Source organism: Poeciliopsis prolifica, unplaced genomic scaffold, assembly GCF_027474105.1.
Source record: "Poeciliopsis prolifica strain line A6 unplaced genomic scaffold, Auburn_PproV2 SCAFFOLD065, whole genome shotgun sequence".
NCBI classification, from domain to species: domain Eukaryota; kingdom Metazoa; phylum Chordata; class Actinopteri; order Cyprinodontiformes; family Poeciliidae; genus Poeciliopsis; species Poeciliopsis prolifica.
In genome coordinates this window covers 1,245,812-1,258,916 of record NW_026562440.1, presented here as the reverse complement: position 1 = coordinate 1,258,916, position 13,105 = coordinate 1,245,812, and the positions used below count along the sequence as shown (strand labels likewise).

Genomic DNA, 13,105 nt, shown 5'->3' with positions numbered 1-13,105 from the left:
TATATGTTAAAAAATGTTCGGTACAGAACAAAAAAATTAAAGACGACTCATTAATTCTTTAAATTTTTGTGATTCAGTTGAAATTCTTGGAAGAAGAACAAACTCTATAAATGTTGTCACACTTTTGTTGCTCCATATTTATGTCCTCTGAGTAATCACTGATTTTAGACTTGATCAAATGCTGCTGCAGCTGCAGCTGGAGGCTGGCTGTGGTCAAGCCATCCTCATCTGCAGGATCCATCGTCTCTATTTACACAGTCCATCCTTTTTAAACTGCATTATTGATCTTGACCTAGGTCACACAGGTTTGGCATCAATGCCAGGGAAAGGGATTGAGGTTTTGCAAATTGGAGAGAAAGGGCAGAGAAACTGAACCCAGAGGAAGAGGAAGCAACTTAGACTCATGTCTTTTTCACTCAGCATTTCCCTTAGATTACTCAGTTTTATATCAGCATTAAAGCTCATATTTGAGATTTAAAACAAAACAAACTCTTCTTCCTGCATTTTGAGTTTTTATTCATTAATATTTTTCTTAAAATTCTTATTTTTATTTTATGTTATTTTTTACATCTAAAAAGTGAAACTTCCCTGTTTTATTTGGGTAGCCTGTTGCTGTAGCTATTTCATTCTTCATATGCTGTGTTATTTTAAGTGCTTCAGCCAAACCAGTAAACCATTTAGCAGTGTTTCTTAAACAAATACTTAAATTGGTGTCTAAGGGGGAAAAAAAGTAAAAGGAATTGATGCAAAGTTGAAACATTAACTCCAAGAATTTTTAATACATCCCTCTTGAATAAATGATTAAGAGTTATACCGCATAGCTACGCACAACTCTTCCTGTTGCTTTGTGTTTCATTGCCATGACCTCTCCTCACTCTCTTGTCTTTGAGCTGTAATTCAAACTTCCCACTGAAGCAGCAACAGAATCTCTGGAGCTTTCGGAAAACAAAACATGTCCTTTCTAGCTTAAATGAGATTGAGGGGGGCTTTAAGATTGGGCTTAATTGTTGTCGTTTCCACTGTTTAATTATAAAAACACCAAAGCGGTGCCATTGTGGCTCTCTAATTCCTCTGTGTTACGCTAATTATGTGGCACTAATGGAGGTTTTTCTGTTGCAGAGTCACACTCATTAACTTAGCGGTGACACTGCCCTTAACTGGGTAAGCAGCCATTGAGACAAACTTCTGAGATTAAAATTTTAACTTGTTTATGTAAAGACTAGTGGAAAAGAATAGGATTTTTTTCTGTGCAAAATCCACAGTATGCCTTTCTCAATGGTATATTTTCAAAATGTTACTTTCTTCTATAAACGAGAAGACTCAACAGCAACTTCAAGAAGCCGGATATCTGAAGATCTGTACCTGATTTGGACGCGGTGTCCAATTGTTGTGGTTCAAATAGCATGTTCCATTTTAAAGAAAAGTATTGGACCTTGGGTGAAAGACAGGGTACAGTTGCCAGGCCATCACAGAGAACTCAAAATAGTTCTAAAGATAGAACTAGATTTATTGGCTACAGACATGTACACAGACTGAATTGGAAAAGAACATCTGATACCAGGTTTGTTGTTCAGATGCAAAGGAGCGGAGAGGTGCATCACTTGAATCAATGCTTAAATTATACAAAACCAATTAAAACAGAAATGTACTGTGCTTTCTTGAATTTGTTTACATTTTATGTTGCAACAGCAATTTTTTTTATAGTCTATGCTTCAGACGATGGGAGGAACAGAGCTCTGTGAGATGTTCAATGTTTGGAATTGATTTAAACTTTACACATAGATGCCACAATTTTCTATTTTTGTCTGTGAAGAAATTTTCATTCCACTTCATATTTAATTATTATTTTGTGTCAGTATGTTACAAAATAAATCCTAATAAAATTCACTGAAATTTGATATTGTATGAAAAGTAAAACTTAAACGGGTATACAAATATTTCTTCAAGGCATTGTAAGTATATATAAGTATTCTGGCAGCAAAAACAAAAAACAAGAAACAAAAATTGACACACAAAAAACAAGCAATTAAACCAAACTCATTTTAAGCTCAAACAAATTAAAATATGTTTTTACAGTTCCTGCATTGAATGAGTATGCTGAAGAAAATCAAAATAATTTATATTTTGGAAAATCCAGAAGCCTTTTCTCAGGGATAACGATATTAACATTAAATCAACCTCCTCTTACCATACGCAAAGAGAGAAAATAGACCACCACTGTTTTCCAATCTCCAGTATTCTCGCTCCCATATACCCACACATGCCCTCAATTACCCTATGAGCACCACATGTGCAACATCATTAATAAGATCCACTAATAATGGTGGCGAGCTCCATTGGCCATGAGTGAGATTTGACTAATTACTGTAATTGTATTGGAGTCATGCTCATTAAATATGAAAATTGTGTTCTGTGAAATGAAAGCAGCTTCATGATCACTCTTGTAGAGGCGAGAAATAAATTAGAGAACAGTTTCTCACTGTGCAATTAACCACAGCTACCTGCCACGCCCGCCAATCTGCTGATGCAGTGTTTGTGTATGTGTGTCATGTTTTAGGATACATTTTCCGTGGATATGTGCCCTTACTTGTTGATTATATTTGCTTACGCCATATGCATAATCTGCTCACCCATAAAATGTGAAAATATTTTTTGTAGAGCACATAATTGCAGTTGAAATGATTTCCCCTCGCTTGCTTCTGCTTCACAACCAGCACAACAAATTATTTACAATATAATTATTTTGTATCACATTCGAGAACATGGGAGTGCTTTCATTTCGGTTTGCTCAAGTATGCAATTAGTAAACCCACAATTCTTCCTTTCGCATAATAAGATGAATAACTTTTGTTCATTTTTCTCTTTATCATCCCAGGGGATTTTTTGAGTAGCTGAAAGGACTGCAGAGTGCGGATGACAGTATCCAGGAGGAGAAAAGTCCCGCTACATGACGGAGCTCCTATGGCCTTGGCTTGCTTTTGTTCATTAAAGTAAAAAAAAAAAAAAATCTTGCAATGCAAATGTGGTGTTTAGCTTTGGCGCGCAATAACAAAACTGTGTCACAGTCGAGACGCTTCAGTGAAAAAGCCCTGATTTTGTCTGAGGAGATATAAAGGTGAGTAGAGGCAGGTAAACAAAGCATAATGTGGAGGTCAAATGCTAATGAGCGCTCCATTTGCAGCGTCTGCTCACTTCGAAGGCAGAGGAAGTCTATCGGAGCTGCCCAGATGCAATAAATCATACAAATAAATAATATATTTTAAGTTTAAGGGAAGACTCTGTTGTGTTTATTGGCCTTCTGAAATGAATTCATGACTAAGTGCTGATTTCTCCTCATGTGGCCTTATTAAAATGTCCCATTTTCAACTCATTTACATATTTTGCATGTGGAAGTTGCAGACTTAACTTTTGAAATCTCAATCCTCTTAGGTAGTTTTAAATAACAAAACAACACACAAGTTTGACAATTATTATAATGAACTGAAAAATTTGATAAATAAATGAATATGGAATCCAAAAATGAAACAAAAAAACCCCCAAGAACCTGAACCAAAGTGAAGTAAGAATGGAAGGACACAAGGAAAGAAAGATGAAATCAAGTGATTAAAGATAGGAAGGAATGACAACAAGCTAAAGTCAAAAAATTGGGTATAAGAAAAAGAAGGAAGAAAATAAAGCAAAAAAGGGAGGAAAGGCTGGAAGAAAGGACAAAAATAAAGAAAGACAGCATGAAGACACAAAGAATGGGTGAAATTAAGAAGGAATCAGAAAACAAGGAGGAAAAGAAGGCCAAAATGATGGAAAGGAAGTACGACACAACAAAGAAAAGACTAAGAATATAAAAAGCAAATTCAAACATTTTCCCCACACTTTTCTTTTTCTGTATATGTTCCACATGGGAAAAAAGTGAATATATATTCCATATAATTGCTATGCTATTCTAGACTCCATATGAACTCTGCAAGGAGGAAAGTCTGTTCTTTTCAGTCCTATAACATCGTACCATAACTCACCATCTGCTCAATGGTCAATAGACCATTCAGAACCTTGTTAAGTACTGTAACTTGCTGTAGCAGAGATACAGGCTGTGTGATTTGAACAGATGCGATGCCTTTGGGGGGTTTGCAGCTGTTCAAGGGTCTTAGATACCCACAGCTGCCCCCTCTATGTCTGAGACCCCATTGACAGAAGAGAATGACTGATGAGGTGAGAAAAAATAGGAAAAAAAAAGGTTGAACATACTGCTATCTGATCATCTACGCTTCCGCTCAGTTATTATTGTCGCCCATAGATGGTGCTCAACTCCTTTAAGAAAAAGCAGCAGCTGTTCGCAGGGACGTTCATCAGGAAGTGCCACAGGCTGCGCAGCGGTGGTGTTAGGGATGAGCTGTGGAAAAAGGAACGCTTACCTGTCCTTGAGCCGGACTAGAGCAGGAAAAAAAAAAGAGTAGATTCAGCATGTATGCACCCTGCAGCCAGGAGCCATAAATCATGACCTTCTTCAATTTACACAGTGAGCATATTGATGGTTTCCTATCTCCTTCAGTCACTTTCACCTGGTTACATCGTCTAAGACAACACCACTCCGAATAAACATGACTGACACTTTAAGGCCTATTCTCAGGGGACTCACACCTCGGCCGATGAATAATCCTTGAATGAGCCAAAGGATGAAATGTGAGTATACAGAAAGAGTGTCTGAAGCCGGTTGGCCCGGCACAAGGTTGCATTTAGGAGTGTGATAATAGATTTACTGTGTGTGGCATCAGCAATGGGTGATTAACAGACCAGAGCTTGCCAACGGGCCTGACAGTAAGCTGCATTTTAAAGAGAATGAAACTGGGTTTTATGAGATGGAAAGTCAGTAGGAGGACAGTGGGCCATGCCCTAATTCCCCTCTGTGTGACAGAAGAAAAGAGGAAAATAAAAAAAACGATCATCTTGTCACACAAGCTAAAGAGACTTTTTATCAAGTACTTTTGATTTAATATTTTTTATCACTTTGTTCCTTGCAGTTTTGGGGGTTTTGTGCCAGATGTTTTTTTTTGAGGGATAGGGAGGATGAAATCACGCTATCTACTGCAGTGTCCACTTTGACAACTAATGGTTTTAATTCAGTTTCACGATCCTGTGACATCGAAAAGGTGAAATCTTCCATTGGAGATTGCTCAAAAATAGTTTGGCTTGAAAAGGAGTCCTGATCTGTCACATTTCAATAAAAGTCTTTATTGTTGTAATTAAGACATTTGCATAAAACAACATCAGCAATTTCAGTGGAGCACTTTATTCTTTAATTTTACTTGCTAAGGCAGCAATCATCACAATTGGCATCATCAATATGTTGTCCCTTTCTACCACGATTGTCTCTAAAAGATAAAAGGTTGACAAAGTTTTTGTTTATGTCAGTTTTCTGTTGAGTGTTTTTTCTTTTTTCAATCCGGACATCGTGACTGATTTTGTTTAGGGGAATGCTTTGTGGCAGGCTGATTAAACACAGACTTGCTCACCCAGCACCCCACCCCCTCTCACCCCTTATATTGGCTGGAGTTGAAAGGCCAGTAAATGAAATGACTTCCACAGGATTGCACCACAAAGGACGGGAGTGTGTCAGATGTGCATTCAGCCAGCGTTGTAGCCAACGGAAGGTCAATCGGGACACGGAGTAGACAGCCACCCAACCGTCGGTCTGGGGCAGGAGGATGCCGTTACACCCTGAGGCACCATCTTGTCAACCGCGCAGGCGAACACAGATGCCTGTTCATGTATGTGAAAATAATTGGTCACCTTTCAGATTGTTTGAAATGACAAGAAAGTGTGAAATCAACAAATTTGTTCACACTGGTGGGTTTTTTTTTTTAATCCACTGTCTGCATCATTAAGAGCCATTTTCTCATCTGAAAGCTGCTTTCTCAAAGGTATGTGTCTTACTGAAATTTCTTACTCCTGCTGTGGTTCATTTAAAATGTTTATTGTAAAACCCCACTCTTTTCACTTAAATATCATGGTTCCAAAAGTACTAGATGTCTAGAAGTCCTGTAAACACATCAGAAAATGCTCACCTATGACAGATTATGTTCACTTCTAACATGTTTGGACACATGGCTATTACAATTTGTAATTTTGTGGAAAAGAATAAATTAGGATCTTTCCAGACTGAGCAACAATTGAGCACATGATGACATTAATCAGCATGTCTGGGAAAGTTTGAAATACTTAAATCTCAGAAATTCAGTTGGTGTGGATCTGAGTGTTGAAGTGAAAAACTATGGTAAGAACTCTGAGTGTCAAAATGAACACCGTAGCAGTTTATTAGTCTGCGGTAATCGATTTAAAAAGGTCTCAGAAGAATTTCAAATCGCCCTGAAGATTATAATAAACACTTCAAGGACAATTTAAATAATTGTCCAATTATTTAAGATCCAAGTATCCACACATGTTCACTGAGAGAGCAGAACTAAAAATGTAAAAAAAGTACAAGAAAAATAACATATCACAGACTTAAATTAGTATTTTGCTGATATGAAAGGTTGTGTAAGGATACTTTTCATTCGGTGGGAGATGTGCAAAAACGAAATCATTGCTCTATCAGAAAAACATTGAAACCAGACAGAAGACTAATAGAGATAGCACAGACAAAGACCATGAGTTCTTGAGTATCATTCTTTTAACTGATGAGTCTAAAGCTTATCTATTTGGAAACCAGAACAGAGAAGATGGGCAGAGCTAGAAATGTCAGAGTTCAGGAAGGTTTTCCTCCAGCAGGTCCTGGCTAGCTTACCATCATATAGCCACCATTAATGTTTGGATTAATCAGAGTGTGCTTGAGGGAAACGTGAGACCCTTTGCAAAAAAAAAAAAAAAAAACGTGATAGCTGATAGTAATTATTTCTGTGCTATTTCTCTTGACTACATATTACTTGATTTCTGGACCAATTGGAGTGGACTACTTTGTGATTACAGACATATGTCTGATCCATTTCTTTCCTTGTGCTGTTTTCAGTGGCTTTGCTGCATATAAACAATGCAAGCAATTGACCAGTTTGATAAAAACAAAACAAAACAAAACAAAACAAACAAAAAAACATGTTCATCTTTAATAGATAAGAGTGTGTCTCTGGAGGATCCTCGATTTTTTAAATGAAATTCTTCCTTACAGGTAAATTAATGCTTTTCCTTATTCTTTCAATGAAAAGATCACATACCATGATTTCATAAATTGTGTTTTTTATTGTCACTGTACATTCAGTGCATTGTTAGATCTTGCTGTCCTACTCCTCCACAAAAGCATTTATTTACACATGGATACAGTAGGCATAAATACAACAAACAAAACACATGAAAATGCCACAGAGTCCTGTCCAGTGAATCCCAGCTGTGTTTGGCTTTTTTCCATTATTTTTTTTTTTATTTTCTCTTCTTCACAGAACAGTGCACATAGTTAGCCTGTCCCCCCCTTCAAGCATGAAGAAAGTTTGTAATTACAATAAACCAAAGCTCCCTTTTAACTTGATTCATATATCACAAATGCAAACATATTGCTTTTGAAGAGGGAGAGAAACCTCTTGGGTAATCACTAGTCTGTGGTGCGCACACCTAGCAGGTTCCTCTTTACACTGTGGAACAGATCGGCCGGGGAGGTTCCTCCATGTTTTATGTAAATCTCGTCATCTCAGAGTGCATGGAGATGAGGTAAGTCCACAAATGGAGCAACGAATAAGTAGCTTTCCTCCGAGGAATGTGCGCCTCCTCCCCCTTCACCAATTGCGGTAACTTCATCTACATTTTTTTTAATACCCAGCCGGTGATGTCACTTTATTTCTGTGCCACTGACTCCCAGGAGAATCCCATGGCCCGCTTCCAAGCCCAGTGTAATTTTCAAAATATGAATTGAGGTATAGGGTCTAGACGACTTCAGTCGCTGTTCGTCCTGCTTTGCTGATAACCAAAACACACAGAGAAACCAAGAGACAAAAATACAGTAAAAAAAAACAAAACAATCTCATCTTAAAACAAACACAATGAACTCGTCCATTATTCACTTGAAAAAGAGACTTGTATAATACACTGGGCTGTAAATATGTTCCTAATCCTCATGAGAATACATTAAAGTGGCAAACCTGACACGTGATCATAGTCACATCAATGCACAGCAGATACAGTATAATACAGTGAATTGCACGATGCAGTTATACAGTATGTTGTAAACAAAGCGCAACTACAAGTCAGTTTGATGCTCCAAACATGAGGAACACAGGTGGCCGTACTGCCTTGCATAGCCCAGTGATCGCTGCTGCTCAGTTAGGAAACTATTATAGATACCCATGAAATCGCCTTTTGTAGAGACTTACATGAAAAAGCCTCCCCACCATCAGCTAAAATAAAACGCCTCTCGTCCCCAGAGTAGAGCCAAAGCAGAAATTTAATTGCTCCATTTCTTTTGAGAATTTCAGCTTAGGACACAATTAGAATTAATTGGATATTGTAGAACCGTTTTAGATGTCTGAACATAAATTAGGCATTTTTAACAAAATTTTTTATCACATTAATTTGTGAGAGGAGAAAGTTTAAAATGACCTTTTCTTCTGTCAGGTAAGTCACAACAAGTTTGAAAGGTCCTCCTCACAACAAAAACAACAGGAACTGGGGGTGCAATTTATGCAACTAGCATAAAAACGAAAAATAACTATACTTTCATGTCCTAATTACACTTCAGTCTATCTCTTATATTAACCAAGATGTGTCCCTTATTCTGCAACAGACTGTGTATCCCGTCTCTCGGATGTAGGCACCAGCACCTCCCAAGCCCACCAGGAACAAGGGTGTTAGAAAATGAATGGATGGATGGCTGTGCCTTCTTCACTATCACAAACTTAGAGTAAATGAACACAACAGAACTGAACTATACCCATGATTATTTTGTCGTGAATAACATATTTATGTAAAAAGAGCTCATCATTTCATAAACGCAGTTGTGTGAGTGTTTCTGCTTTGGTTTGATACTAATCAGAGGTAATAAATCCCTTGTTTCACTTGGGGATGGATTAGCTGGTTAACAATTGGGGAGATGCACCATGGAAACTCTTCTCATCAGCACCCCGTTAAAATTATCTATGCATTATATTCTAGTTAATTAATATTGTTTCTCTGGTAGAGCCTCAGAGTTTCTAGTTGCTTATGCTTCCATTGCTTTTGGGTGAAGCTAATGGCACTTGACTTTTTAAAGACACCGCCGCCTTTGCATGAAATTTATATTTTTCTTACTAAATCCCTAAAAGCTGCTGAGTAACCCGTCCTCTTATTATTGACGCATATTGGTTAAATGTTCCTTCTTACCTGCTTAGATTAACAAAACTGTAAGAAATATGTCATCAACTGAGGCAATATTATGATATGCTTGGTACTGTCTTTAAATAATTGAATCAGCTCATGTCATTTTGCCCCTTCATCATTTCATATTCCAATTTTTAACAACTTTTTACCATTCACTCTACTTATAATTTTGCCCCATGTATGTAACCAATGCATATAATTTCATTTCTCTTTGTAGATAAGTAGCTGTTTGTTACATAGATGAATTTGGGACATGAATAACATTGAAATAAAAATAAACATATCGTAAATCACAAAGACCAATAATTAAATGTCATTTATTTATTTTATGTTGACTTAAAATTTATTTTATTTTTTTATTCATTTTAATCTCTTCCATTTCAATTTAACTTTATCTGATGATTAAAATCTAATAACTGATCCCCATCTTAATTCACTGGAGTCACTCCAAATTTGTTTATAGTTTATGCAAAATTACTTTGAATCCTTTATTTTCTATGTTTATCCAAAGCATCTACTATTCAGTAGGTAGAAGATATTTTATCTTCACATCTGAACAACTCATATATGAAAATGCAAAAACTGTAAAACTGGTGAAGAAGCAAAATGAACAGTATCCTTTGGTAACTAGTTTGCATCTGGCAGATCCTACACTCTTAAAATCTATGATTAATTGTGGATTATACTCATGTTTCACTTCAAGTGTTGGTTCTGAATGTTTAGCACCGCCATTAAAAGACAAATATGCTAAATGTCAATGAGCCGTAATGACGCACACTACATTGTTACAGTTTCTATAAGGTATCATATCTTGTGTTATCCAAAATTATGAAAAATATTCAAACTTAGATGTGACTTAAAAAATTACAAGAAACTGTAAGTCTCTTCAAAGTTTAAGCTGAGCTTCAACATTTTACCCTGTGACCCACATTTGAAGAGAAAATTAGTCTTATAATGCAACAATAGTCAAAAAGTTACTTTGGTTGTTAAATATCCCTTTAACCAAAAAGTATTGTATCAAGTATTAATGCTGTTAATAATCCATTCTTATTTAGTTATGAATCTGCGAGAATTTCATGAGCAGTCTGATTTCCGTTGGGGTTCAAGGAAGACATTATGAACTAAATAAACTCCCCAAGACCACTGGTTGTGTTAAAATTGAGAAAAACAACAACAAAAACAAACAAAGAAGAAAAACAAACCCAAACAAACAAACAAACAAACAAAAAAAAAACAGTAAAAAACCCCAGAAAAGTCAAGAAGTCTAGCCGTTGAATATTTTACTTGAATGCTAATTTCAGGATTCACAAAACAAAATTCGACTTTTCTTGAATTCTCCGTATTTCCTAAGCTAAAAAAGCGATTCAGATTAATAGATGTTTGAGTGAGAATGCACTTTCACCTCAATGAATCAAAAGTATTGAAGTAGAAAAATTACTTGCACAGGAGACCAACTGTGATAAGTTTTTCATCTTGATGATGTTTGGTAGCTTCTCTGATAGCTTCTGCAAAAACATTAGCCTCATTATGTGACGGCTAAAGAGCTTCAAGGCAAAATCAATATCAGTGATGCCAAGTTTCTGAGTTTAACAAATACAGATGGAACTAAAAATACAAAACTTCTTTAAATAAATGGGATCAATTACAATGCTGTCTAAAATTGAAAGCCTTAAAAACTAGCATAGCATCAAACAAGCGCCTAACGTCCTTACAAAGTTGGTATCTATTGCATGACCCTCCTGTTGTATCGGTTGATAATTACATGAATTTTGAAAAAAAAAAACAACAACAATAAACAAACAAAAAAACACTTTCATCAGTACAAGACACAGCTTATCATTGTTGAGTTGGTTTCACAGCATGTTTAGTTTCCAGTGTCAGCACAAAACGAATGGGGAAGAAGTGCAGTTTCTTAAACATAACTAAGCAATAGTCAGCTTGTGTTAGTACCCATTTTGTGTCATATTAATTATAAGTGCAAACATTTCTGCCACGAATGAAATGTTCACTCGTTCCGTCACTGATTTTGTGGTAACTAGTGATTATGAGAATACATAATTACTATGTATATTGTGGAATATTTCCATTTGTAATCTATTTTTAATCTATCATATCCACAAACCTGTGTGGAATAACCAAATTTGGAAAATTCTTCAAAATTTCAGAATTTCAACACATTTTACAGTCATTAGGTGGGAATGTCAGCATTAGAATGATAATACTGGCATTTTGACAAGTAATAAGTATGCTCTGTCAACTCAAGGTGCAGCGCAATAATGTCAATTTAGTGAAGAATTTAGTGTAAAACTGTACATAAGCCTGTTGCATGTTGCTAATTTCCACAGCAATACAAAGTGGATGAAATTCCAATTTGAACATTTAAAACTTATTGCGAAATGTTCGACTATCTCTCTGAAGTGGATAGCAATTTGAACGAGTGAACAATTCAGACCCACCTTCAGTTAGAAATGATAGCTGACCGACCTCTGTCATTTGACCACCCAATCAGATTAAAATATCAAGACAATGAGGCAAGTATGAGGTAATTATGCGGAAATCACCATCTTTGATGATAAGTTCAGAAAGGATCTTAAACAATTCTCCCTTCCACCCAGTGAGGCTTCACAAAATTTACAAATGAAGACCAGTTAGAGTCTATTGCTGGAACAAGTGAGATAAGAAAAGAGGAAAATATGGCTACGTTGTTGTACAGTTCTTTATATTGTCTTTTTTTATTTTATTTTGAGATTAAAACAAAATAAGAAACAAATTCACAGAAGACTCAAGTGATATAGAGCAATGGGTCTCTGGTTATAACAAGACCGCAGTTGCCTGATTTCTGTACACCTCTATATACATTATTATCATCCCACTTGTGTCAAATTTATAGTCACCCTTTTTAAAACTACTCCAAGTCTTTTTTTTTTCTTTTTCAATTTTTGCTAGTATTTTAATAAGTAAAATGACTTCAGAGCCCAAGTGTCATCCTTTGGCTGTTAATTGGCACTCCACCTTTATTTCTCATGGGCCGTTGCTCGTCTCTGACTGAATGATGCAGCTGTTCCAGGCGTCAAGCCTTGGCCTCCAACATCTCGAGGAATAGTTTGTGCATGGGAACTTTGCCCTGCATTTTAATGCTGTAGAAGTGCTGCACAGCCTTTGTGGCGGTTTGACGGAGCAGAGGCAGGGTCATCAGCAGCTTGCCTGCCCGTCGGGGGTCCTCTGGGTGCTGGGATCCCTCGTAGTCCTGCAGAGCCTCATGCAGAGAGTCTTGGAGCCTTTGGACAGCTTCGATGCTCTCTATGTGCATGGAGTCTAGAGCAAGAGGAGGGGCGTGGAGAGAAAAGATGAAGAAAGAGGTCTATGTGATGTGGAGAAGAGACTAAACTTCATTAGAACATTTAGAGCAGCAGAATGTTTGGGGGTTTAACTTGTTGAAATATGCAACATTAAAGTTTTGTTGCAGTTCTGTAACTAGATAAATCTTAAACGTAATTTTATATTATTACTCAGATTTTGTAATGACTTCAAATCTGGTCAAAATAACGTCTTCTCTACAAATTGCATCGTATAATCTTCCAGATATGAATGATTTTAAGACCTTTCTATGCTGCTTAGATTAAAAGCTCTTTGGATGTCTAAAAATATTTCAAAGTCTCCTTCGAATGATTGTTTGATTACTCTTTAACTGAAGAGACAGGATTCAGCTTAGCTAGTTTATTTGCATTTGATATTCTTTTGGTTTCAGATCCAAAGTGAGGAATAATCAAATCCC

The 13,105-nt window shown here is 36.5% G+C and overlaps 1 protein-coding gene across 1 annotated transcript in view; it reads right to left on the bottom strand.

Annotated features, from left to right (window-relative positions):
- Positions 1–7,204: 7,204 nt before the first annotated feature.
- Positions 7,205–13,105, bottom strand: part of esrrgb (estrogen-related receptor gamma b) — a 45,124-nt gene continuing 39,223 nt past the window's right edge. Inside the window, exon 7 of the mRNA XM_055020129.1 lies at positions 7,205–12,645. Within this exon, the coding sequence (XP_054876104.1) occupies positions 12,401–12,645 (245 nt within the window). The 3' untranslated portion in view covers positions 7,205–12,400. The remainder of the gene's footprint in view (positions 12,646–13,105) is intronic.